A 23,872-nucleotide genomic window follows, 5' to 3' on the forward strand; every position below is an offset into this window, starting at 1 on the left:
CAAAAATGGACTAAAAATTTTGTAAACCACAATTTCATTTAGTTCGAATTGAATCAAGTACGAGCCACACAGAGTCAAGTAGTCTGGTATAATCAGATTTTGGCTTTATTCTCTGGTCCTCTGTGGAGTGTGTGTTGTTTGTGTGGCTAAAGTAAGCTGGCCACAACAGTAGTATAAATGTACTTGTGTTGTAACCTTGCTTTTGGACTTCCTAATGTATCAATGTCAAAGGTGCTCTGAGACTCTATTCATCTTGGTCACCAGCAGCAGCAGAAGAACATGGTCCCTGAACAAACTTTGCACCGCACACATGTTGCTAATGTGGCAAACATCTTTATTTTTGGCACCTGATGTTGAGGGTGGTTGGGTGCAGATGTAGAGGCACAATACGTAAGGGACAATCAACGGCTAGCTGTGCATTAAACGATTTGAATGCACGACGTGGAGGCGAAGAACCGCCCGTTGCGCAGCGGAGGGTGGTTGCCTCCGCGAAGTGCATTCAAATCCTTTAATGCACAGCTAGCCGTTGATTATCCCGTTTATGCCATGGTCATTTGCCAGCATTCACATATTAAAGATGTTAATAATATTTGCGCTGCAATATTTGACCGGAACGATAAAAATGACGGTTATTTTCGTCTGTATTACTATTTAACTGTAACTGTATGTTACTATGGTTAACAATGTTTATAGGAAGCGCATTAATATAGAACGTGATTAAACTGACCTGGAACTATCTGTGCAGTTCAACGAATTTAATCAACACCTGCCAGCCAATCAGAATCCAGTATTCAGACAGACCATGGCATAATGCTGTATGTTTGTATTACTCTGCATAATTTTGTATGTATATATGAATATTTATATTGTAATATAATACTCAGTGAGTTATTTTCATGTACAGTATGTACTGTATATTGCTAACATACAGATAACCTTATTATTACAAACAACCAAATAAATTAATTAATTAATTCATTCATTCATTCACAAATACTTTTGTTCTATTTTGTCTTCCTCTTTTTTTTCAGGAATGGGCTTCTTCTTTCATTCTCTCTTTTTTTTTTTTTTTTTGTCTGTCTTTGGCCTTTTTCCTTTGTTCTGTGTTTTTCTGTCACTGTATCTCTCTCTCTCAGCCCTGAGTGAAACATATTACATTCATATCAGAGGTCAAACTTGAGTTCTCAGCGGACGTGTCTCTGTCTGCTGTGTGTGTGTGTGTGTGTGTCATATCCAGCAGTTAGGCCATTCCTCATCAGGCCTGTGGGAGTTTCAGTAGATGTGTCTCATTAATTAGTGTAATCAGGTTGATTTGTCTGGAGGACTCTGAGGGAGGGCAGAGGTGCGGGTCTGCAAGCTTCACCGGACACTGACTGTCTCAGGCAGCGGAGACTCGAAACAACTCAGTCTCAGCAAAACACATTTCACCCCAAAAATCAATAGAAGTAAACATAAGGCACTATGTTGCAGTGAGCACAAAGAAAACCTAATGGTTTTCTTGAAGTAAAATAGGATTTTCTTTGTTTTGTGGGTGAAATATGTACTGGATATGTTTTGGCAGGACCTCTTTTTCGTGTTCAGGAGATGTTTTCAGTTTTAAAGTGCAATGATAGTGTTAATTCATCAGTGTGCATTTGCTGTAGAGCTCCTCATGCTGTAATGCCAAGTGCATTTATATTTACAGACACACATGACTCTGGGTTTGTCTCCTGTCTGTCTGTCTGTCTCTCTCTCAGAGTGAGAGCGAGGGAATGAAAGTGACAGGAAAGAGAGGCGAGGACCCCTGCCTTCACACATGACATGTGTAATTAACTCATAGCAGCTCTAATCACATCTGCACTAAAAGAGAGGAAGCAGAGCTTCATGAAATGCTAATTTATATGTTAATGATAACTATTTGAATGACCTATTAAATGTACTATATTGCTCTCTCACATAACTTTAGAGTTCATACTTGTTAGTGAGAAGTGTCAACCGCTCTCTCTCAAGCTCTGTCTGTCTGTCAGTTCATGAATTATTCTGTTTTCATGAAAAACAATTATTGTATGATTGTATAAAGAAGCCCCTAAATCTAATTTGGAGATTTGTGTCTTATAGTCCATATCTGTTGGCTTTGAGTTATATGCTAGTGTACTAAATGCTGGAAATATTTTCTAAACTTTTGTCAACTTAAATAAGAAAAATGACTAAAAGGCTAAGATACATTGTTGTGACTAAATTCTAAAGTACAACAGGAAAGCAGTGGACTACTATTTGTAGGCCGCTATATCTGCCAAAATTCTTAAGCAAATGAGGAAGCCAATAGTAAGTTTTTATATGCTCATTTCCTTACAAAATTACAATTTAAAATGCATGACTTCTCCAAACATTTAGTGTGTTTAAACCCCACCCACATCTCAACATCCAATCAACAACTGATGCATAGAACCAAGTCTCCACCCTGCACATTTTCTTTATTTCTTTATTTACATATATATATATGTATGTATGAAGAGTTCATTTGCAAAAACAGATGACTCCGTTTTAAACATTTTTCAAAAATCTTATTTTATTTATTTATTTTTTTATTGTGCCTTCCAATCCAGGTTAAAAAATAACTTAAAAAATACAGCTAACTAACACAATAAAACACAATAAAAACATGATTTTTGAAAATAAAAAAAATAAAAACGGAGTTATCTGTTTTTGCAAATAAACTCTTCATATAAATATAAATATATATATGTGAATAGTTTATATATGTATATATTGTGCCAATTGCACAGCCAACCAAATATTGGCCTTTGTAACATATTGGTGACAAAACAAGAATAAAACAAGTTTAATATGGAAGGAAGGAAGGAAGGAATACAAATAATAATTCAAGATGTCAGACAAGCCAAGAGAAATGTTGAAGGTATTTAAATCATTCAATACTGAAGGGTATCAAAAAAAGTAGTTTTGTATAATTAAAAGCAAGACTATGTATTATGTTTGTTATAGGTCTTCTGCCATTACTTTAGAAGCTAACAGCAAACTCAAAGTGGAGTGGAAATGTGAAATGTAATTCCCTCTTCTCTCTCCTCAGAGCCCATGCGTCCGCTCAGAGGACTGACGGCGTCGGAGATTCAGTCCCGTCAGCTGCTGCTGCAGTGGGAGCCGGTCGGCTACAACCTGACGCGCTGTCACACGTACTCGCTGTCGCTCTGCTACCGCTACTCCACCGCCACGGGGGGCGGAGCCAGCGGCAATAACGCCACGGTGAGGGAGTGTCTGTCTGTGGAGCGGAACACCTCCCGCTTCACGCTCCGGGACCTGCCTCCGTTCCACACCGTTCACGTGCGGCTGGCGCTGGCCAATCCTGAGGGCAAGAAGGAGAGCCGAGAGGTGACCTTCCAGACCGAGGAAGACAGTGAGTATTCATTCATTCATTCATTCATTCATTCACTAATTTACGCAGTGATATTATGGGAATAACTGTACCTTTTTCTAACACCTTACATTAAGCTTTTATATATAATGCATTGTAAAATTATTTTAAATTGTGCATTAATGCATTAATTGTGCCTTCTTATGCACCTTATGATGTATTGTATAATCTCATGAATAATTATGAACAGTTACTATGCATTATAATATATACTAGTCATTGTTACACCTTTGGAAAATATAATGCAGTAAAACATGGCTAACAACCAATTTCAGATGTCTCAAAAAAAATGCAAATACTATAATGTATTTTAACTTTGGTTGCAATTATTTATGAAAATATGTCATGCAATATAACTTAAATCATTAATACCTTTGTAGTGCATTATAGTCTTTAAGTAAAGTGTAACCAGATTGTTTTGCATTATGGTGCCTTAAAAATATTAATGGTTTTAAGCAAAAAAAAAAAAAATATATATATATATATATATATATATATACATACACAGTGTTTTGAAAAAGTGTTGGCCCCCTTCCTGATTTTTTTTTTTTTTTGCATGTTTGTCACACTTTAATGTTTTAGATCATCAAACCAATTTAAATATTAATCAAAGATAACACAAGTAAACACAACATACAACAAGTTTTTTATTATGAAGGGAAAACAAAATCCAAACCCACATGGCCCTGTGTGAAAAAGCGCTTGCCCCCTAAACCTAATAACTGGTTGTGCCACCCTTTGCAGCAACAACTGCAATCAAGCGTTTGTGATAACTGGCAATGAGTCTGTTACAGCACTGTGGAGGAATTTTGTCCCACTCTTCTTTGCAGAATTGTTTTAATTCAGCCACATTGGAGGGTCTTCGAGCATGAACCGCCTTTTTAAGGTCATGCCACAGCATCTCAATTGGCTTTAAGTCCAAACTTTGATTTGGCCACTCCAAAACCTTAATTTTGTTTTTCTTGAGACATTCAGAGGTGGACTTGCTGCTGTGTTTGGAATCATTGTCCTGCTGCAGAACCCAAGTGCACTTGAGCTTGAGGTCACGAACGGATGGCTGGACATTCTCCTTTAGGATTTTCTGATAGAGTGCAAAATTCATGGTTCCATCAATTATGGCAAGTCATCCAGGTTCTGAAGCTGCAAAGCAGCCTCAGAGCATCACACTACCACCACCATGTTTGACTGTTGGTATGATGTTCTTTTTATGAAATGTTGTGTTGGTTTTATGCCAGATGTAACAGGACACACACCTTCCAAAAAGTTAAACTTTTGTCGCATCAGTCCACAGAATATTTGCCCAAAAGTCTAATGTGAGACAAGCCTTTGTGTTCTTTTTGGTTAGCAGTGGCTTTTGCCTTGGAACTCTCCCATGGATGCTGTTTTCGCCCAGTCTCTTTCTTATTGTTGAATCATGAACACTGACCTTAATTGAGGCAAGTGAGGCCTGCAGTTCTTTAGATGTTGTTCTGGGTTCTTTTATGACCTCCTGGATGAGTCGTCTTTGTGCTCTTGGAGTAATTTTGGTAGGCCGGCCACTCCTGGGAAGGTTCACCACTGTTCCAAGTTTTCTCCATTTGTGGATAATGGCTCTGACCGTGGTTTGTTGGAGTCCCAAAGCCTTAGAAATGGCTTTATAACCCTTTCCAGACTGATACATGTAAACTATTTTGTTTCTCATCTGTTTATGAATTTCTTAAGATCGCGGAATGATGTGTTACTCTTTAAACATGCTTCACTTTGTCAGACAGGTTCTATTTAAGTGATTTCGTGATTCAACAGGTCTGGCAGTAATCAGGCCTGGGTGGTTAATCACAGTTCTTTCATGATTTAATAGGAGGGGGCAAGCACTTTTTCACACAGGGCCATGTGTGTTTGGATTTTGTTTTCCCTTCATAATAAAAAACTTCATTTAAAAACTGCATGTTGTGTTTACTTGTGTTATCTTTGATTAATATTTAAATTTGTTTGATGATCTGAAACATTAAAGTGAGATAAACATGCAAAAAATAAAAATCAGGAAGGGGGCCAACACTTTTTCACACCACTGTATATATACTCCTCGATTTACCAGGATTTTGTATAATTTAAGTTACATAATCAATAATTTCGAAATTTGAAAGCCAGCCTTCAGCATGCGGGGGAACATTAACATTATTAAATCAAGCACTACATGACTAGACCTTGTGCAGATGAATTCATAGAGGTTTTAATGAGCCAGTATTGTCTTGATTGAAAGCGCCATCATTTTCACTTCAAGGACTGTGTTTGTAAGCTCATAACACAACTTATCCATTAGTGTTTAAGAACCGTTCTCTTCAGAACAAACTCTCAAACAGCTCAGTGAGTGTTTTCCCTTCTGATGAAGAATCACATTATTATACTCATATCTGCATGTTGTTCATAAACTTTCTGAGTTTGATTAAACTTTCATTTACCTGGAGGTGTTTTTTTTTTTTTTTGGCATGGGTCAGTAGCCATAAACCCATCCATCTTTGCAAAGGCCTGTATTTATCTGAGCAATTATGATGTGACGACCGCAGCAGGGCACAGTTTGCCCGCGGTGCTCAAACCCCAATTATAGCAACAACACAAATATTGACTCACAGAACACCACGCTTCAGCATAATTAAATGGAAGATCATACTTTTAAATGGAAGTATATGAAAAATTAATAAGCTTAGGCCACCAGCAAAATGAAATAAAGATTTTTGCTTATTTTTGCATTTTTATTTACACCGTGTGTCGGGCGGCGTGGGTGTACATTCTCATGCAAATGCTTTAAGATGAAACCCTCAGAGGTCAAGCAAAAACCTCCCCATCTGAAAATGAACACGGCTCAGAATGAATGCTCGCCATTTATCATTTTCTGAAATGAAAAACATTGTTTCTGTTGGTTTATTCATATGTTTTGTACAGCGATAGAGCTTGGTTTGCATTTGATGTGTTTGGTTAATTGGAAACAACGTGAGGAACTGCAGTTAATGAATGAATTAATTCTGTGAGTAATGTTAAATTACTGGTAGTCAGCATGCTTGCAGTAAGACACAGAGAGCTAATGAGAAATCAGAAGCGGGGAGATAAACTCTCTCTGCTTTTTAACCTGCAGGTGGGAAATGCAAGGAAAGTAATGATTTTTTGGTGAGATTTCGAAAGGTCTTGGACGACTACTCATTTTTACTTCCGCTCTAGTCAGTGTTTACTTTATCTCAGCACATGCCGTGCAGCATCAGCAGTCTTCTGCCAACTCCAGCGCTGTCAGAGACGCTTCAAAAAACACTCACTTCCCAGTTATTTAGAACAGATTTTTTTGGCCACAGTTCCAAAATTGTTTACTGTACAAAATGAAATATGCCTTAAAAAAGTGTTGGTACTGGCGTGAACTGCATAAGCCAAACAATATGCACAATTTCTAAAATAGCATACGCTGAATATGAAAATTGACAGTTTTGTAAATGCACAAACAACATTTACAGAGTTTTGCAGCCAATAATTGAACACACAAAACAATGCAACATCAACAATTCGATTCAACTCAAAATACATCACAAACTGTATAATTTGAACGGATTATACAGCCTTTGACATCAACAACAATATATGAAAAGTGTTTTCTTCTCTCTTGAAAAGTTGACAAGCTTATTTCATTTGTTATTTAGCATTGTTTTCTGGTTGCACTTACAGTCAACTTAGTTCCCCAAGAAAGTACTAAGTAGTAATATAAGGCAACTACAATTTGTTATTTGCTGCTTATTAATAGTTAGTAAGGTAGTTGTTAAGTTTAGATATGGGGTGGATAAAGGGATCTAAAATATGCTCATGCTAAATAAGACATTCATATGTGCTTTTTAAGTACTAATAAATAGCCAATATGCTAGTAACATGCATGCTAATAAGCAACTAGTTATTAGTGAGAATTGGTCCTTAACATAAAGTATAATAATAAAAATAATAATAATAATCAACTAGAGTCATGTGAAGATTTCAGTGATTTTTTTTTATTCCGTTAGCAATGTAGTACTTCTGTGGAAAGGGGGGAAATACTAGACAATATGTCCTTAATTGCAATCATGCCTTGAATTGAGTTTGTCTGAGAGCCATCTGTGAAAAAAAAAAAAAAAAAGCCTTGCATAGCATATTCCGCTTTTTTTTTATATAGCTGGCATTGATGCATTTTCACAGTAATATCAGTTGCTGTGTGCCACATCTATATAACAAGCATATGTAGGTGTTGTCTACATTTACCTGCATTTATGTTTTGCACTCGGGTCAATAGTTGCTATGTGCAGTTATATTTTTAACAATAGAATCAATGCACTAGTTCTCAATTCCCTTCTGTGTTTGCATAAGGGAAATCATCTTTCCTTAACACTTCTGCCCTCTTTTCTCAACACTATCCACATCTCTCTGGCAGTCAATCTTCCTACAGCTCATAGCATTCACTATCGCCTAAGTTTTCCTAACTTTCGATCCCAAATGAGATGACTTCAGCCTGTAGACATGCTGGATGACTGTGGCCTGGATGGAAGTTAGATCCCTTTTTTCACTCTTAAAAAATGAGTCTCTCTTTCTCTCTCTGTTTTTTGCAATCTGCCCTATTTTCTTCCACACGGTGTGTTGGTAAAGAAGACGAATCATCTGTCGTGGCGTATACCGCTGTGCTCAGATATGAGATGGGTCTGTGGTCTCTTCCCCTCTCCTGTAGTCTCACCTCCACCTGTGACATCTCCACCTTCATCTCAGCTGTGTCTGATACTTTGTTTAGTAAGACTGATCTGACCGTACTCTGACTCTTTCCTCTTTCCTCTTTCCTCTTGTTTCCTGCAGTCCCAGGAGGCATTGCACCCGAATCTTTAACCTTCACCCCACTGGACGATATGATCTTTCTGAAGTGGGAGGAGCCGTTGGAGCCCAATGGTCTGATCACTCAGTATGAGGTATTTATAAGGCATTATTATTCATAAGGCATTGTAAATGGAAAAATCTGTATTGAAAGAGTAAGTAATAACTAACAGAACAGGGCTAAATAACTGGTGCATGTCAATCTAATATTTAGCATTTAAGCTACATCTGAAGTGGTGTTTATACCATGCAAAAAATATGATTTATATGTTTTAATGTGACACAGATGTGACAATGTAGATGTATTTAAATTTATCATCAAAAAGACCCATTACTGCTCTTGTGAAAAATACTTTAGTATAGTATTTAGTATTCAAAAACATTACGGAAATAATATAGTAAAAGGTGTGAACTGAATGAAAGTTTTCAAAATGTAATATTGAATATCACACAACAGTTTGAATTATAATCGAATACTTTAAATGTGCTTTATGCAGTAAGTTAGTCAAAATAAGTGCACTTCTTTAAAGCATGACAATAGATTATTAAAACATGACTTAATTTGACATGATTACAAAGTGCACTTTTTAAAGTGTTGAGAAACGGTCATCAAAGTGAGTCCTCTTTAAGTACACTTAAGTGGCCTTTTCTTTCATTCGTTTTATATTATCCGCAAGCACAGTTAAAAAAAAAAAAATAAATAAATAAATGAAATAAAATAACAGATTTGAAGTACACTACAAGTGTCCATTCAGTACAGTTAAGTGCACTTCATTTCCATATGGTTATTTGCAGACAAATCCTTTTTGGTGTTTTCCAGCATGTGTGTGTGTGGAGAGGCCTGACTGCTCTGTCAAATGTTGCTTTTTCCCTTTGTTATATATTGAATTGCAATGTTAATGAAAGGGTAAAATATTGGTGCAATGTTGTGAAAAAAAAGACTCAGGAACACATTGCACTGATGACACACCGTTTATGCCGTATTTGATTCTGTGGGGTGAGGCGTATTTTAGTTTAGCTGTTATACAGAATCACATATTCAGACAGAATTTGAAGGTGGCAGTGTAGAAATTGGTTGAGGAGACTGTCTAAACTTTCAGGGTTTGTTTTTGTCTCTCGTCCTCCCTCTCAGTCTGCAGTCATTAGCGTGTGTAAACTCTCTCCACTCTTCACAGAGTCTAGGTGTTCTTATGCTAATCAAGTTGTAGTTCATTCTCCAGGCTTCAATTAGTCGAGGGACAAACATAATTGCTTATTTGCCTTGTGGAGGCTGTCGGATGGGGCAATTGTGTTTAAGTGCTTTAGTCTGGGAATATTTCACTGCTCAGCTGTCAGTGTGAACACATGTAAGTGTCTGCTTACGCTCCACACTCGTTTAGGAGTGACATGTGTTGATTTATTTCACTCTTCTGTCCGTTCTCTTGATGGATTTGGTAATGATTTCTGAATGGTGGATTTGCTGCCCCAGTATTTTCATAAAAAGTAGTTTCAAAAGTAGTTTCAGTCTTTTTTCTGACCCTTTTTTTTGACTTGACTTCCAACAAAAATGATTTCAAAGAAATGGGAAATTAGACATCGTTAATTATTATGATGCTTTTGAGGGGAGGGCACTCTTGAACAGGAAGCTACTGATTGTATTTATTTATTTATTTTCTTTAACAGGGAGCTACTGTATTAAATGAAAGGTTCATGGCTTCATGGTATGTCAAATTTATGTTTCATGTCTTCAAAAGATAAAAGTTGTCATTACTACTTAATTCAGCTCCTTCATCAGTAACGTGATCATTAGTTCTAATGGAGCAGTGGCTCAGATGAAAACCAAAGAGAAAGCTTGGTTGTGCACCAACTGAAATGAGAATTGATTTAAATTCAAATTCAGTTATAGAATTGAAGTTGACCTGATATTATACAAAATCGCAGTTTGGTTTAAATGTAAGGAAAATTTATCAGAATTCAAACTAATTTAAAACATGCATTTTTTTAAATTAAAAGAAGATACACATTTAATATTTAAATATTTATTTATTTATTTGTTTGTTTGTTTGTTTTTATTTTATTTTATGTATTTTTTTTTTTTTTGATAAAGCCTTGTTTGAAAGTTTAAAAATGTTTTTAAAAAATGACAGGTTACACTTTATTTTAAGGTGTCATTGTTACAGTGTAATTATACATTTAAGTAATGAGTAATATTAGTTTACTACATGTACTTACTATATGGATATGATTAGTTAGGATTAGGGTTTGGTTTGGGGTTACTTGCATGCAATTATGCATAATTAATTCATATTATAATAGTAAGTACATGCAACGTGTAACAAGGTCATCTTAAAATAAGTGTTACCAATTGACATTTTAGGTTTATTTAGTGATAGAAAGAGAGAACAATAGATTGATATGATTCAATATGTCAGTTTTTCTGCATCAAACTTGAACAGCCTCTGCTTATGATGGCTCTTTTTTTTTTTTTTTTTTTTTTGCAATGTCTAATACAAACACAGTATTTCAAATCACACATATATATGATGTAAATAGAGAGGATAAACGTTGTTTAAGCCTTCTTGCAAGTTCTTGTGCAATATTCATTTTATTTTATTTTTCATCTGAGTTAATTATGAGTCACACTTTGTAGGTGGCTTCCCTGACTTCCCTGAGGAGTACTGGGAAGGCAGCGAAGCAGTTTCAACAGATTCTTCAAACAGCTTGTAGTTGAGACAGTAATTTTAAATCTGAAGTGTGAACTACCGGTGCTAAAATAGGAGGGTTCATTACACCTTAAAGTGTTTATAGGTGTCTGTAGGGATGCCATCCAGGTCTAAAGCTAGACATCGGAGATAGAAACATTTCACTGGTCTAAAACAAATTATGTACATTTTCTTATACATCATTTTTCCAATGCATATATCTGAGAAAGATCCTTTAGTATTCATCAAATGTCTAATGTGGCAGGTTAATCCTTTTCCAGCCATTTCACCCTGCTCAAGTTATTTATGGCTTTATTAGTAGACAATTTATTATATTCAGCTGGAGTGTATTCTTCACAATTTCTTCACAGACATGCGGAGGAGGAATTTTGTAAATTTGCTACTTGTGTAACCAATTAGTCCTCTTATATAAGCTTTGATAGCCACCCACCTAGTCAACAACATTTTTTTTTTTCTTAACAAATTTGAGAAATTTGACATTGTGTAGGCATAAACTTTAATGTGTGATATGACTAGATTTGCCCCTGACTCAAAATGTTTCTAGTCGACTAATAGCTGTTCATTTAAACCATTAGTTGATTAATCACATTTATTTTAATGTAATTACTTAAATACTTACTTATAAAACTTACTTGGGAGGCCTTTAATATTTAGCCTATTCTGCATTCAAGTGCATGCATGAAGCTTGCAGCAGCACACCCACAAAAGTAATGACTATGAATGTGCTGGAATAAATAGCAATGATATTTTTTATTTATTAAGAAATAGTTAATAGTTTTAAATAGAGAAATGTACCTTTCATGGAGATTACATAATGAAAGAGTTTTTGTTGAATTCTTTGAATGGGTTCAAGACATTTCATGCAAGGCAAGTGTATGCTGAGTTTTGTTCATTTTTGTGACACGCTCCAGATCACAGAGACCGATACTGCAGAAAGTGCACCCTGTTTATTTTCTTTATTTTATAAAAGCACAATGTCTTGTTGATATTGTTAGTGTGTAAAAATAAGAGTAGACCCTTTACAGTTTTGAATGAAATATATATTTATATATATATATATGTATGTATGTATGTATGTATGTATGTATGTGTGTGTGTGCATATATATATATGTATGTGTGTGTGTGTGTGTGTGTGTGTGTGTGTGTGTGTGTATGTGTGAGTTACATACTGATATATATATACACCGCATGCGATTAATCTAAAAATTTGAATGCGTTAATATTTTTTTTATGCAAATTAATCATTTGATAAGGTTTGACCCCAACTTCTTGCCGTCATCGCAGCAGCGAACCAGTGTTACCAGGGTAACGGCACAAGTGGGCTATTTTGAAAATACAGTCAGAGTCATGGGTTGCGGTTTTTTTGGGCTACTTTTATAATGTACCGCGACCGCCCAAGGTGTATATAGACAAATAAAAATTTAAATAGATAATATTACTAATGTGTATTATACTTGGAATGTATCCCTGGCAACGGAGAGGCGGTTGTAGCATCACAAACAACGTGAGTTTCAGCCGGAGCATACATGTTAAGGCTTTTGCACAGCAGAAATAAACTTGACAACAGCCACTACAGATTATATAAGATAAACACACGATTACAATAGGATAGATGAATGTGTACATCTGAAATGCTAATTTGTGCCGCGATATAAAAGGCTATAAATAGCATATTTTAACAACAGTAAACGACCAAATTCCACATGTGATCGCAAGAGGAATTTATTACAAACACTCGATGGTGGTTTGAAGTGAGTTCTGAGTAAAAGTGTACTATTAATCTCATAAATTGTTTTATGAAGCATGATGGTAATATTAGCTCTAATGCACCTGCAGAACAGGTCCAATTCTTCTTCGTAATGCATTTTGTCATAATACTTCACGTCGCAAGAAAAAGTTTTGTTGTATTTATTTAGAAATACTTTTGATAATAGTTGGGAAAATGTATACTGGGATTGAAGCGATGTGGCTTGGTAAACGTTTTATTGCCAGTTTAAAGGCTGATAATGGCTGAATAAAAACAAAAGAATAATGATAAAAGAATAATAAGGATTATTTCTCATACCTGGCGGAAGTGTGAAAGGTTCTGTTTCCTTAAACTAGTTTGTCATGCATTTCTTTATTTCAACACATTTACAGGTAAATCCTAGTATTTTAAATTTGTGATTAATCATGATTAATCACAGTCCATGACTGTGATTAACACGATTACATTTTTAATCGATTGACAGCACTAAGAGAGATATATATATATATATATATACTCTTATCTTTATGAGTGAAAATGACAGCATACTTGAAGTAATTTTCACTGGTGTCAGGAAAAAAAAAATGTGAGTGATTGGTCAATGTCACACAGTAGCCATGTAAAGTTGCTACTACTTATATGTTTCGTTCCCATCTCTGAGCCGTGACGCGACACAGACTTTATATATATATATATATATATATATATATATATATATATATATATATATATATATATATATATAAAAGAATGTGACTCCTCTTGCATGGATGAAAATGGAACCGTAAAATCTCAGCTGGGGTTAAATGAGTCAACAAATATACTGTAATTTCTGAATGTAATAAGACTCAGTGATTGCTACTGTTTAAAGTAATGTAAGTGAAGACATCATGTTTTGTTGTGGGTAAAGTAAAGCTGGACTCTATAGGACAGAGATGCATCAACACTGATCACTCATTTCCTCTGGGCTCACTGTCTGTTTCCTGTTTTTAGATCAGCTACCAGAGCATTGAATCGTCAGATCCCAGCATCAACGTTCCCGGCCCACGGCGCACCGTCTCCAAACTAAAGAACGAGACGTATCACATGTTCTCCGGGCTTCACCCCGGCACCACATACCTGGTGTCTGTTCGCGCCCGCACCGCCAAGGGCTTTGGGCAAACCGCCCTGACCGAAATCACCACCAATATCTCAGGTGAGGAAATGTGTATTGCCACAAGGAATTCTGGGATCTGAGACGTATCAGAAATCCTACAACTTTGCTGGCTTTTAGCCGCGTCTCTCTGAATCTAAAGTACTAAATTATAAGTTTTCCACTAGAAGCTAGATGGGCTTTGGTTTTATCGCTGGAATGAATGTAAGACGCCTGCGAGGGCCTTTTAATTGGTTCAGGATTTATTCAGACTTTATTTGGACTTCATTTAGACGTAATCGCAGCCAGGCAAAAGCTACTCTTTTGGCGAGATTGACTCTCTGAACAGCAGAAATATTGATACCAAGGTTTACCCAGGCTTAAGTCGACAAACTGAGGGGAGAACTGGGTAAACTGAAGGGAAAATGTCAGATCCTTTTGGGAAATCGTTTTTCCACCAATGAACTTATAGGCTTTTGGTAAAAATCTCTGACTTTGCATGTTGCAGCTCAATAAACTGAAAATTAAAGAGAAATTAAAAACTGATTAGTCTCGGCCCCTTTGGTGGTTCTGACCAAACAATGAACATTATTTGGAAAATCCTGTTTAAACAGCCTCATAATAGTAATAGTAACAGTAATAGTTCACCCAAAAATACGGACATTTTTTTATATATGCTACTTCAAGCATGCTCATTTATTGACCACGTCAAGCTCCAAAGAGACAAAAAAGCAAAACCGTTGTTATTTCATGCACTGATCAATTTTGAGATTTGGGGCTTCTAATCATCATAGGCACTCACACGATGTCTGCATAATCATGAGATTTTATTGAGAACAAAAGCTTAACTCAGTCTTACATGCAAAACTCTTATATTTTTTAATATTTCCAGTCGCATACATTGACACAACCTATCCCCAAAGCCTTATGGGTAATGTAGTGTAAGACACACCCCAACACAGGGCTATTTTGCTTCCACAACTTGTCTTCATTCAAACTAGTGGAAAGAAAACATCTAAAATACATATTTAGGTGCATATTTTATTACCTTTTATCTATTTTGATTACATTACGTTCAGTATTTTTTTCCCCCTCATGCACTGAGCCTAAAACACTTCAGTAGCACTTACATACACCAACGTTACAGTTTTAGAAAAACCATTATAAAACAAGGCAATTGTGACATTTTATCTCACAATTTTGACCCCTCCCCCCCCACACACACAAAAAACACACAGAATTTAGTTTACATTACAATTTTGTTTACATCTTGAAATTCTGACTTCTTTTCTCAGATTTGTGATATAAAAACTTGCAATTGTGAGTTATAAAGTCTAATTCAGAGGACAAAAAAGATGGACTATGGTCTTACAATTGCAAGTGTATATCTCACAATTCTGACTTTAATCCTCACAAGGAAAGTTCATTGAGATATAAACAATTGTTACTTTTTTTTTTTTTTTTCAAATTGCGAGATATGAAGTCACAGTTCTGTGAGATAAAAATTCTTAAAAATTCTTTACAATTCTTATAGGATAAAGTCACAATTAACTTTATCTATCTATCTATCTATCTATCTATCTATCTATCTATCTATCTATCTATTTATGTATTTATTTATTTTATTCAGTGGTGGAATCGGGCTTCCATCATTTTCTGATTTATGGAGTTATAGAGATCCTAAATCCTTCCTTTAAACACCTTTAACAATATGTCAACAAAAAGAAATAGGGATTTTGAACTTGGTTTTGTTCAGTGTTCAGGTTTATGTTCAGGAAATCTATGCAAATTATGGCATATTTAATTAGATAATGGTGCATTTATATATTTAAACATAACATTTCGGAGAACGTGTAAAACAAAACAATTGTGTTAATGTACTGTGGTCAAGCAACTGTGGAAGTATGGTGAGATCTATTAGTTAAAATGTTGACCCTATTAACCTGTGGTGTGTTAAAAAATAAATAAATAAATAAACAGACAGACAGACAGATAAATAAAAATTGCTTCGATTAGTTATCAAAACCTAAAATTGAACATTAGACCAAGTAATGTGTTGTTCAACAAAAGTGTGTTTAGGTATGTATAAGTGTAGTTAACTTTATTTTAGTTTAGTTAAGTTGGATAAGTTATCTCAACACAATTTAAATTGATATAACTGATTGCAGCAGCATTTTATTTATTTGTGACCCTGGACCACAAAACCAGTATTAAGTCGCTGGGGTATATTTGTAGCAATAGCCAACATTACATTGTATGGGTCAAAATGATCAATTTTTATTTTATGCCAAAAATCATTAGGATATTAAGTAAAGATCATGTTCCATGAAGATACTTTGTAAATTTCTTATCGTAAATATATCAACACTTAATTGTTGATTAGTAATGTGCATTGCTAAGAACTTCATTTGGACAACTTTAAAACTTTGATTTTCTCAATATTTGGATTTTTTTTTTTTTTGCTCCCTCAGATTACAGATTTTCAAATAGTTGTATCTCAGCCAAATATCGCCCTATCCTAACAAACCACACATCAGTGGAAAGCTTAATTGTCCAGGTTTCAGATGTTGTATAAATCTTGAAAAATTGACACTTAAGACTGGTTTTGTGGTCCAGGGTCACATTTATTTATTCATTCATTTTGCCTTAAAAGGCTCCTTAATATTTGACTATACAACTCATGTACTGCATTCCAAGTCTTCTGCAATCATTCAGTAGCTTCCCTGCTTTGCATTAAATGGGTTTGTGAGTGAATAGGGGATTTTTGCATGAACGTTTCTCTAAATATCTCCACACACACAGACAGTAATCCAGCTGAGTGAAACTTGTCTGTGTGTTTATTTGTGTGCTTCTTTTTGAGGTTTGTTCCTATAAGCAAGTCAATCGTAGCATCCCTCAGTCCTCAGATCTAACACTAGCGCTGTGATGGCGGCTCTCGTCCTTTCGACTCTAGATTTTCTGCTTGTTTTGGTATGCTGAAGGCTGAGACATTGACCCGTTTCCCTGTACCGGCTCACTAATTGACTTCCGATAATAAGCAGGAATGGGAGCAGGAGCTCTGTTCTGCGCTCACCCCTCAAGAGACTTTATAAAAGACTGTGGATCGCTCTCATCCGCCTCCATTACTGTGTTTCATTGCCCTTGTGTGGTGCGCTCTGTCTGGGGCGGGTTTTGTTCTCTGTGGAGCAAAGCATTCAAGTCAGTGGAAAACCAAGACTAATTTGAACGATTTTTGTGTGTTACAGTTGCTGGGTGGTTGGGACGTTTTATTTTTCAAAAGAATAGATCAAAGATGAAACTTCTGTCATTATTTACTCATCCTCATGTCATTCTAAACCTGTATTTTGGGTCTTTATTTACTGATATTCTTTCCCTCCAGTGAGCTGTTAACTGCAAACGAATCACAGAGCTGATTGAGTCAGTAAGCTGAACAATTTAAAAATAAATCGTTCAATACAGTTTGCGGACCAGAACAAGAGGACTAGTTCACTGGTCCAGTTCTCAAGTCACTCAGACAGTGTTCACACTGGCACAGAAATCAGTTTCTTAATCACATCGGTTTGTTCTTTCGTTCCCCTCACAGCACCTGCGTTTGATTATGAAGACGTCCCCTCTCCACTGAGTGAATCTGAGAGCACCATAACTGTGCTCCTGCGTCCAGCCTTGGGGAGAGGAGCCCCTGTGAGGTAATAAACACAATATATAACATATCAATGGTGTATATCAATGGAATATATTTTTGAATGTTATATATATATTTGGAGTGTAACAGTACACATATTCGTACCAAACATTTTCAGTATGGGTCTTTCGGTTTGGTACGCATGTTTACCGAACAAATCGTTCCATTTTTTCTGGAAATTCAGACATTTTCTCTTTGATGTGGCACGACATATCACCGTATACTAGCGCCTAAGTTCTAACGGCAGCACGGAGTGTGAGTGAGCGTGATCACCCCTTCATCTTTATTACTAGTTTTAATGCAAAATATACATGAATGAACATCTCACCCCTCACATAATTGCTCAATTAGTGTTTCAACCACGGAAAGACGTCATTAAAACAGCTTGCAAACAAAATGTCACGTAGCATTGCATTTACCTCAGGCACAAGTCATCAGTGTCTACAGCTCGTAGCATACAGTAGTGCTAGAGAAATTAATTCTTATATATATTTATTTGACCTGTTAGTGATTTCTTAATTATTTAATGTGTTTAAATAAATATTTTATGAAACAAGTTATGACTCTGTAAATTATTATATTTCAACAACAAATATAATTTGTATAGCTTAATTTAGAAGTTAATTTAAAAACAATTTACATGTTTGCATACTTTTTTTTTTTTTTTTGAGTTTTGATTATTATAGAGATGTATTGAAGTTTGGGCTCTGTTGTTAACTGTAACCTTGCAGAAGCTGAGGTAGATTTTTATCCCTAATAAAATTGTAATTATAATTGAATTTATTTAAAGATAAATTTATTCATTTAAACATCCCATGATATAAACATCTCACGGTATAATCTACTTTTGTTTTATTTAGTGATTGTTTCACTAAGCACTTGAAGTCAGTGTTACAGTGAGTGCAAATACAGTGTGGTTCAGTTCAATGTGTAAAGTCTGCTCCATCTTCCTGTACAGCGCCTATCATGTGGTTGTGGTGGAGGAGGATGGCTCCAGACAAGTGAGGCGGAGGGAGCTGGGTCACATGGAGTGTTTCCCTGCTCCTTCCTCCCATGGGGAGAGTCCCGGAGGAGGAACAGGGGCAAGTGGTGCTCCGCCTCATTACTACACCGCTGAACTCACGCCCAGCAGCTTGCCTGAGGCTACACCATTCACCGTAGGGGACAACCACACCTACAACGGCTACTGGAACGCACCTCTGGACCCCAGCAAGAACTATCTCATCTACTTCCAGGCCTCCAGCAACTTCAGAGGGGTGAGTGCCCAATCACATCTGCCCAATATACACTCATATGCACGCCTTGTTAGTACACATTTCTTGGAGAAAGCTTGGGAGGAGAAGCCAATGAAAAATAGCAAATAGATAGAAGTATTACATAAATGTAACTGATTGATTGATTGATTGATTGATTGATTGATTGGTTGGTTGGTTGGTTGGTTGATTGGTTGGTTGATTGATTGATTTATTGATTTATTGATTTATTGATTGATTTTGGTAAGTTTGTTCAAGACGAATTGGGAAATAGTTTGGAGAGTTTGGTTTATTCCAAACTCTTATGAATAGTTTGGTTTATTCCAAACATACCCATTGCAAAGTGATAGCCATGCAAAATGCTTTAAACGGAGGTGTAGTTTATTTCATTCATTCATTCATTCATTCAGAAAAGTGTTAACATGCCTTAAAACTGGGCCAAGCAATAATGCAAACCTGTATCCTGAGATAAAGAGAGAAGGCAGCATCTATTAGGAATATTATCACTCATTAATAAATTGTTGGCCAACCCATCAGCTATTATGTATTCAATCATAATATACTTGTCTGAGCTTTGATCTTGAAATCTACATTGGGGAATCAAAGACATATGCAGTCAATAATACATTTGTGAAACCTTTGAACGTCTATTTTATTTAATTTTTTTATCCGTTGCTTACTTATAAAATGTCTTTTCTGAAGACATAATGACTTTTTTTTTTTTTTTTTTTTGAATCCCCGTAATGATACACTGTCTACAAATGGAGAAAATTCTGTACTCTTTCTTTGAACGGGCATCTGAAGATCACTATAAGAGCACAATGGACAAACCTGAAAGAACCAGAGGATAAGAACAGACTTTCAGCAGAATGAAATGAAATGATGACACAAAAGAAAGCAGTGCTGTTTAGGCATGAGGCTTTTCTCATAATTCAGGGGTGCAAACTCGTCAGGGGTGAAAAAGGTGACCCCGAACACACACACACACAGGTGTGTTAAAACTAAGGGCAAGTTAATTGACATAATTCACATAGCACATTTCACACACAATGGCAAGTCAAAGTGCTTTATAGGGAGAAAATGTTACACACTGCTAAAAATGCTTTTCTTACATTTTTCTGTCTTGTTTCCAGTCCAAATAATCTAATTATTCTAGTCTAATAATTAGTCTAATAATTCTTAAATCAAATAATTTTTTTCCCCAGAAAAAAAAATGAGTCAAAAGTCAAAATAATCTTGTTTTCGGTTTGAAATAAAATTATTTCGCTTGCTTTAAGGAAAAACGCAATTTTGACAATTTTTTTTCTGAAAACAAGACAGTTTTTACTTGTCTAGAAAATGCTTTTTGATTTAAGAATTTTTAGATATTTGGACTAGAGACAAGACAAAAACATTCTCAAATCATTTTTTGCAGTGCACCATTCAAGGATAAACACCTTTATATGATTAAAAGACGTTTGAGCGACAACTCAACAAGGACTGTTGTTAAGATACATGAACTTAGTCAGGGCAAATAAACCACTGTAAATCTTTATTTCAGCACTCGAATTATTGAAGCAGCTGACGGGCTAAATGCGAGGTGTAATGCACGCAGAGATGCAATGGACGCAGCCAAAGACTATATGCAGTGTCGGTAAAGTTGTCGAAATTAATAAAATGAAAACTATATAAGTTACATAGCCTACACACAATATTATTATATAATTATAATAGAATATATAATTATTCAGTTTACATCACCTTCATAAATGAAATAAAACGGAAAAAAGAAAAAACACACTGATGCACATTCTTCATTCGGTCATAAGTTGCTTGCCGTTAGCTTGTTCCTACACGTTTTACGTAGCCTCTGGAAATATGGATAGCATGCCTGCAGCGTCTAAAAGTTAGGCTTCAGGAGTGAGATTGGTTGGTTGAGGGAAAAGACATTAAGGTAGGCCAATCAGAGGCAGTGTAGGGCGGGTCCATTCCTTTGCCAACAGGGGAAAAAACGCTACAGGTGACGTGACACAGATGACACGCAGATACGACCCCCATTACATTTTTTTTTCAGATCTACACGATTCACGTGAATGACCTATTTCAAGGTGAAAACGGCGAATTTCGCCGAAAGGTGACAAGTTTGCACCCGTGTAATTTCCCAAGACCACCTGGATGTTTCACAAAATGTCTGGAAAACAGGTCTGTGGATAGGTGAACACTGAAAAAAAAATTATAATAATAATTTCAGAAGAGTATCAAAACATTTTACAGAGAGTTAATGACTTTAGAATGTGATAAAAGACAATGACTCAAAGCTCACAAGTAAATCAACTAAAGAAACTAAATCCTGACCTTTTAGTCAATTAATATACTGTGACATAAATGAAAGAGGGCTGTACTATTGTACCGAGACAACCCAGAAATACTGATAGACTGAAACTGAATTTGTGGGGTGAGATTTGTATGAGCAGTTGCAGGAAATGGTTTGCTGCTAAATAAGGATCTACAAGTTGCTAAATTATAGGGTTCAATTAATTTTTCCACCCTTCGGTGTGAATGAATAATGTATTAAATAAAATAAATAAATAAAAGTGCAGTAGTGTGTGTCATTAGTTATATCAGATTTTGTTTATCTATAATTGTAATTTAAATTATGATAAATTCAGAAAATACAGAAAAGGGGTGCATAAACTTCTTATTTTCTTTTTGACTGTGCAAATGCTTGAAGTCAGTTGAACTTCCCTTTTACAACCAAAAAAATAAAATAAAAAATGGTAGAATATCCAGTCTACACTTTAAATAAGAACCTGGAGTATATATATATTGCACCTCAACAGAAGCAGCAAAATAATGCATTGATGTCAGCTATGCTGCTATTATTCTACAATCATAATGATAATCAGTTACATTCTATTTATGAATAAGTTGAAATTAATTTACAGAAGAGGCCCCCAAGCTTTACAATACCTGGTTCATTCAGAGACTTCTTGTGCATCATCACACATCAAGTTTTCCCATTCCTGTCGTCACCACTGCTGGTGTTGCTTTCCTAAATAACTCAAGACGACTGCCTTGATTTTATACCCCAGAGGCATCTTCTCTTCTCCTTTATGTGGATGTTGCAGCTTCATCCATCAGGGAATAGCCTTTTGCTGGCATCCTCCGGTTGTTGTTGGTTTTTGCATTGCCACATCAAGAAGATACCAACTTCCCATGAATTCTCAACAAAAGCCCTATGATGTCTATCAGTGGCTGAGCATTCATCAGCTTGTTCAGGAGTTTTCAAACAGTAAACATTTTCTGTTGCTTTGTGACATGTGGTGATGGAGTCTGTGACAATTTGTTGACTCTTTGACAAGATCCATTTGATCTGAATCATATACGTGTCATACTCTTTTGGCCATGGCTTAAAGGTTGAATAGGTCATCGTCTTCTTCTTTAGTGTGCTTTCAGAACAGGTCTTATTAAGGTCTATTGAGCTCTTGAACTCTTTGCAAGGCAACACATAATATCCTCTTCAGTTCAGCAGCTCTTTGAGACCAGACTGATGTTTTTTTTTCCTGGTATTCTCGTCAGATCATTTTCCATTTAATTTTCTCACTTGAAACATCAGCACAAGAACCCATCTCAGACATCCCACCTCCCTCAGAATTTCCAAGAGCCTCCCGCATATTGATAGCATTTCCCTGATGCCTGCAAATTATACAAAATACCCCAGAAACCCTGTTTGCACCTGGTATTAAAAGATGCATTTTAGTACAAGTCGTTAAACCAAAACATGCATTACTGTTTCCATCTGAGAATAAGAAGTGCATCTCCTGTGACCACTTATATTCGAATTTTAAGACACTCTTTGTTTGTTTGACATCCCTTTAGTGGCACCAAGTGTGATGGAGAAACACTATTAAATTAACGACTTATGATGGAAATACAAAGCAAATGGAAAGGATAAGAAAGGTAGCTGCAATTTTTGGTAATAATGTTTAAATAGAGTTTTAAACTAGCTGCTTACCTGCTAAGGAGCTACTTTCTTGCTATCTTACAATATGAAGAGGCCAAACTCCCAGGTTCGAAAGGATCAAATATGTCTTGTATACAGTTGTATTGTATTGTCTACAGTTGTACTTTATATGGTTCAACTCTATTTCTGGCATGATGGTTTTCCCATTACTATCAGTATTACAGACTATTTTACCCAATGTTTACCTCTGTTTGGATTATTGTTGTGTCCCTAATTTACAGTTTTACATTAGCATATTGTTCTTGACAATGAGTTGTGAAGATTAGTTTGCATCGCTTTATCTTTAGAAGAGTAACACTGTTCTATAGGGATGGTAAGAGCGACATAAAAGTTAATATTTGCACTGGTAAAATCCAAAACTATCTCACGACCAATTCGTACGTATTTTACGAGGTGGCTAATTCGTACGAATTCATACGACCTCACTTGTACGATTTTGTACGATTTGTCTCATTCGTACAAATTCATACAAATTGGCAACTCATAAAATACGTACAATTTAGCAAAAATCGTACGAATTAGCCACCTCGTAAAATATGGTAAAATCCAACTTATTTATATATAATTATATGTATGCACTATACTTTTATTATTTAGAGAGTGACCAATAATTTGTGACCAATATTTTATATGTAGATTGATTTCTCCAAATGATTACAAATCCAATGTTTGGAAACACGTCAATTTTGATAAAAACCTATGCAATTTGTAAAATAAATAAAATAGAAAGAGATAAAAACAAACTATATGTACCAAATTTAATCGTGTAGCATCATATATATGATATATATATATATTTTTTTTTCCATTAAATAAATATTACATTGAATCACATTGTGTCGAATCGAATCAAAATCAGATTGCACTGCATCATAATGGGGGTGAATCATATCGCATCACATCGGTAGCTCCTTCATATGTATTTTTAATGTATCGTATCATCATCAAAATGTGCATCACATCAGCCTCAGTTATGTGGTTGCACATCCCTACTGTTCTACATCCTACTAAGCAACGTGAAAACAGACTCAGACTCAGGTATCATTACTTTGTCTTTAGGTCATTCTGACCAGTAATGACCACTCATCTGCCTACCGCAT

The 23,872-nt window shown here is 35.7% G+C and overlaps 1 protein-coding gene across 4 annotated transcripts in view; it reads left to right on the forward strand.

Annotated features, from left to right (window-relative positions):
* The window catches only part of ptprua (protein tyrosine phosphatase receptor type Ua), a 261,984-nt gene that overhangs the window by 152,126 nt on the left and 85,986 nt on the right, over positions 1-23,872 (forward strand). For all 4 annotated transcript variants that reach the window (XM_058754100.1, XM_058754102.1, XM_058754101.1 and 1 more), the window contains exons 8-12: positions 3,068-3,391; positions 8,237-8,346; positions 13,696-13,897; positions 17,418-17,520; positions 18,475-18,772. In XM_058754100.1, coding sequence (XP_058610083.1) covers positions 3,068-3,391; positions 8,237-8,346; positions 13,696-13,897; positions 17,418-17,520; positions 18,475-18,772 — 1,037 coding nt within the window. The remainder of the gene's footprint in view (positions 1-3,067; positions 3,392-8,236; positions 8,347-13,695; positions 13,898-17,417; positions 17,521-18,474; positions 18,773-23,872) is intronic.

This window comes from Onychostoma macrolepis, chromosome 19 (genome assembly GCF_012432095.1).
Source record: "Onychostoma macrolepis isolate SWU-2019 chromosome 19, ASM1243209v1, whole genome shotgun sequence".
NCBI classification, from domain to species: domain Eukaryota; kingdom Metazoa; phylum Chordata; class Actinopteri; order Cypriniformes; family Cyprinidae; genus Onychostoma; species Onychostoma macrolepis.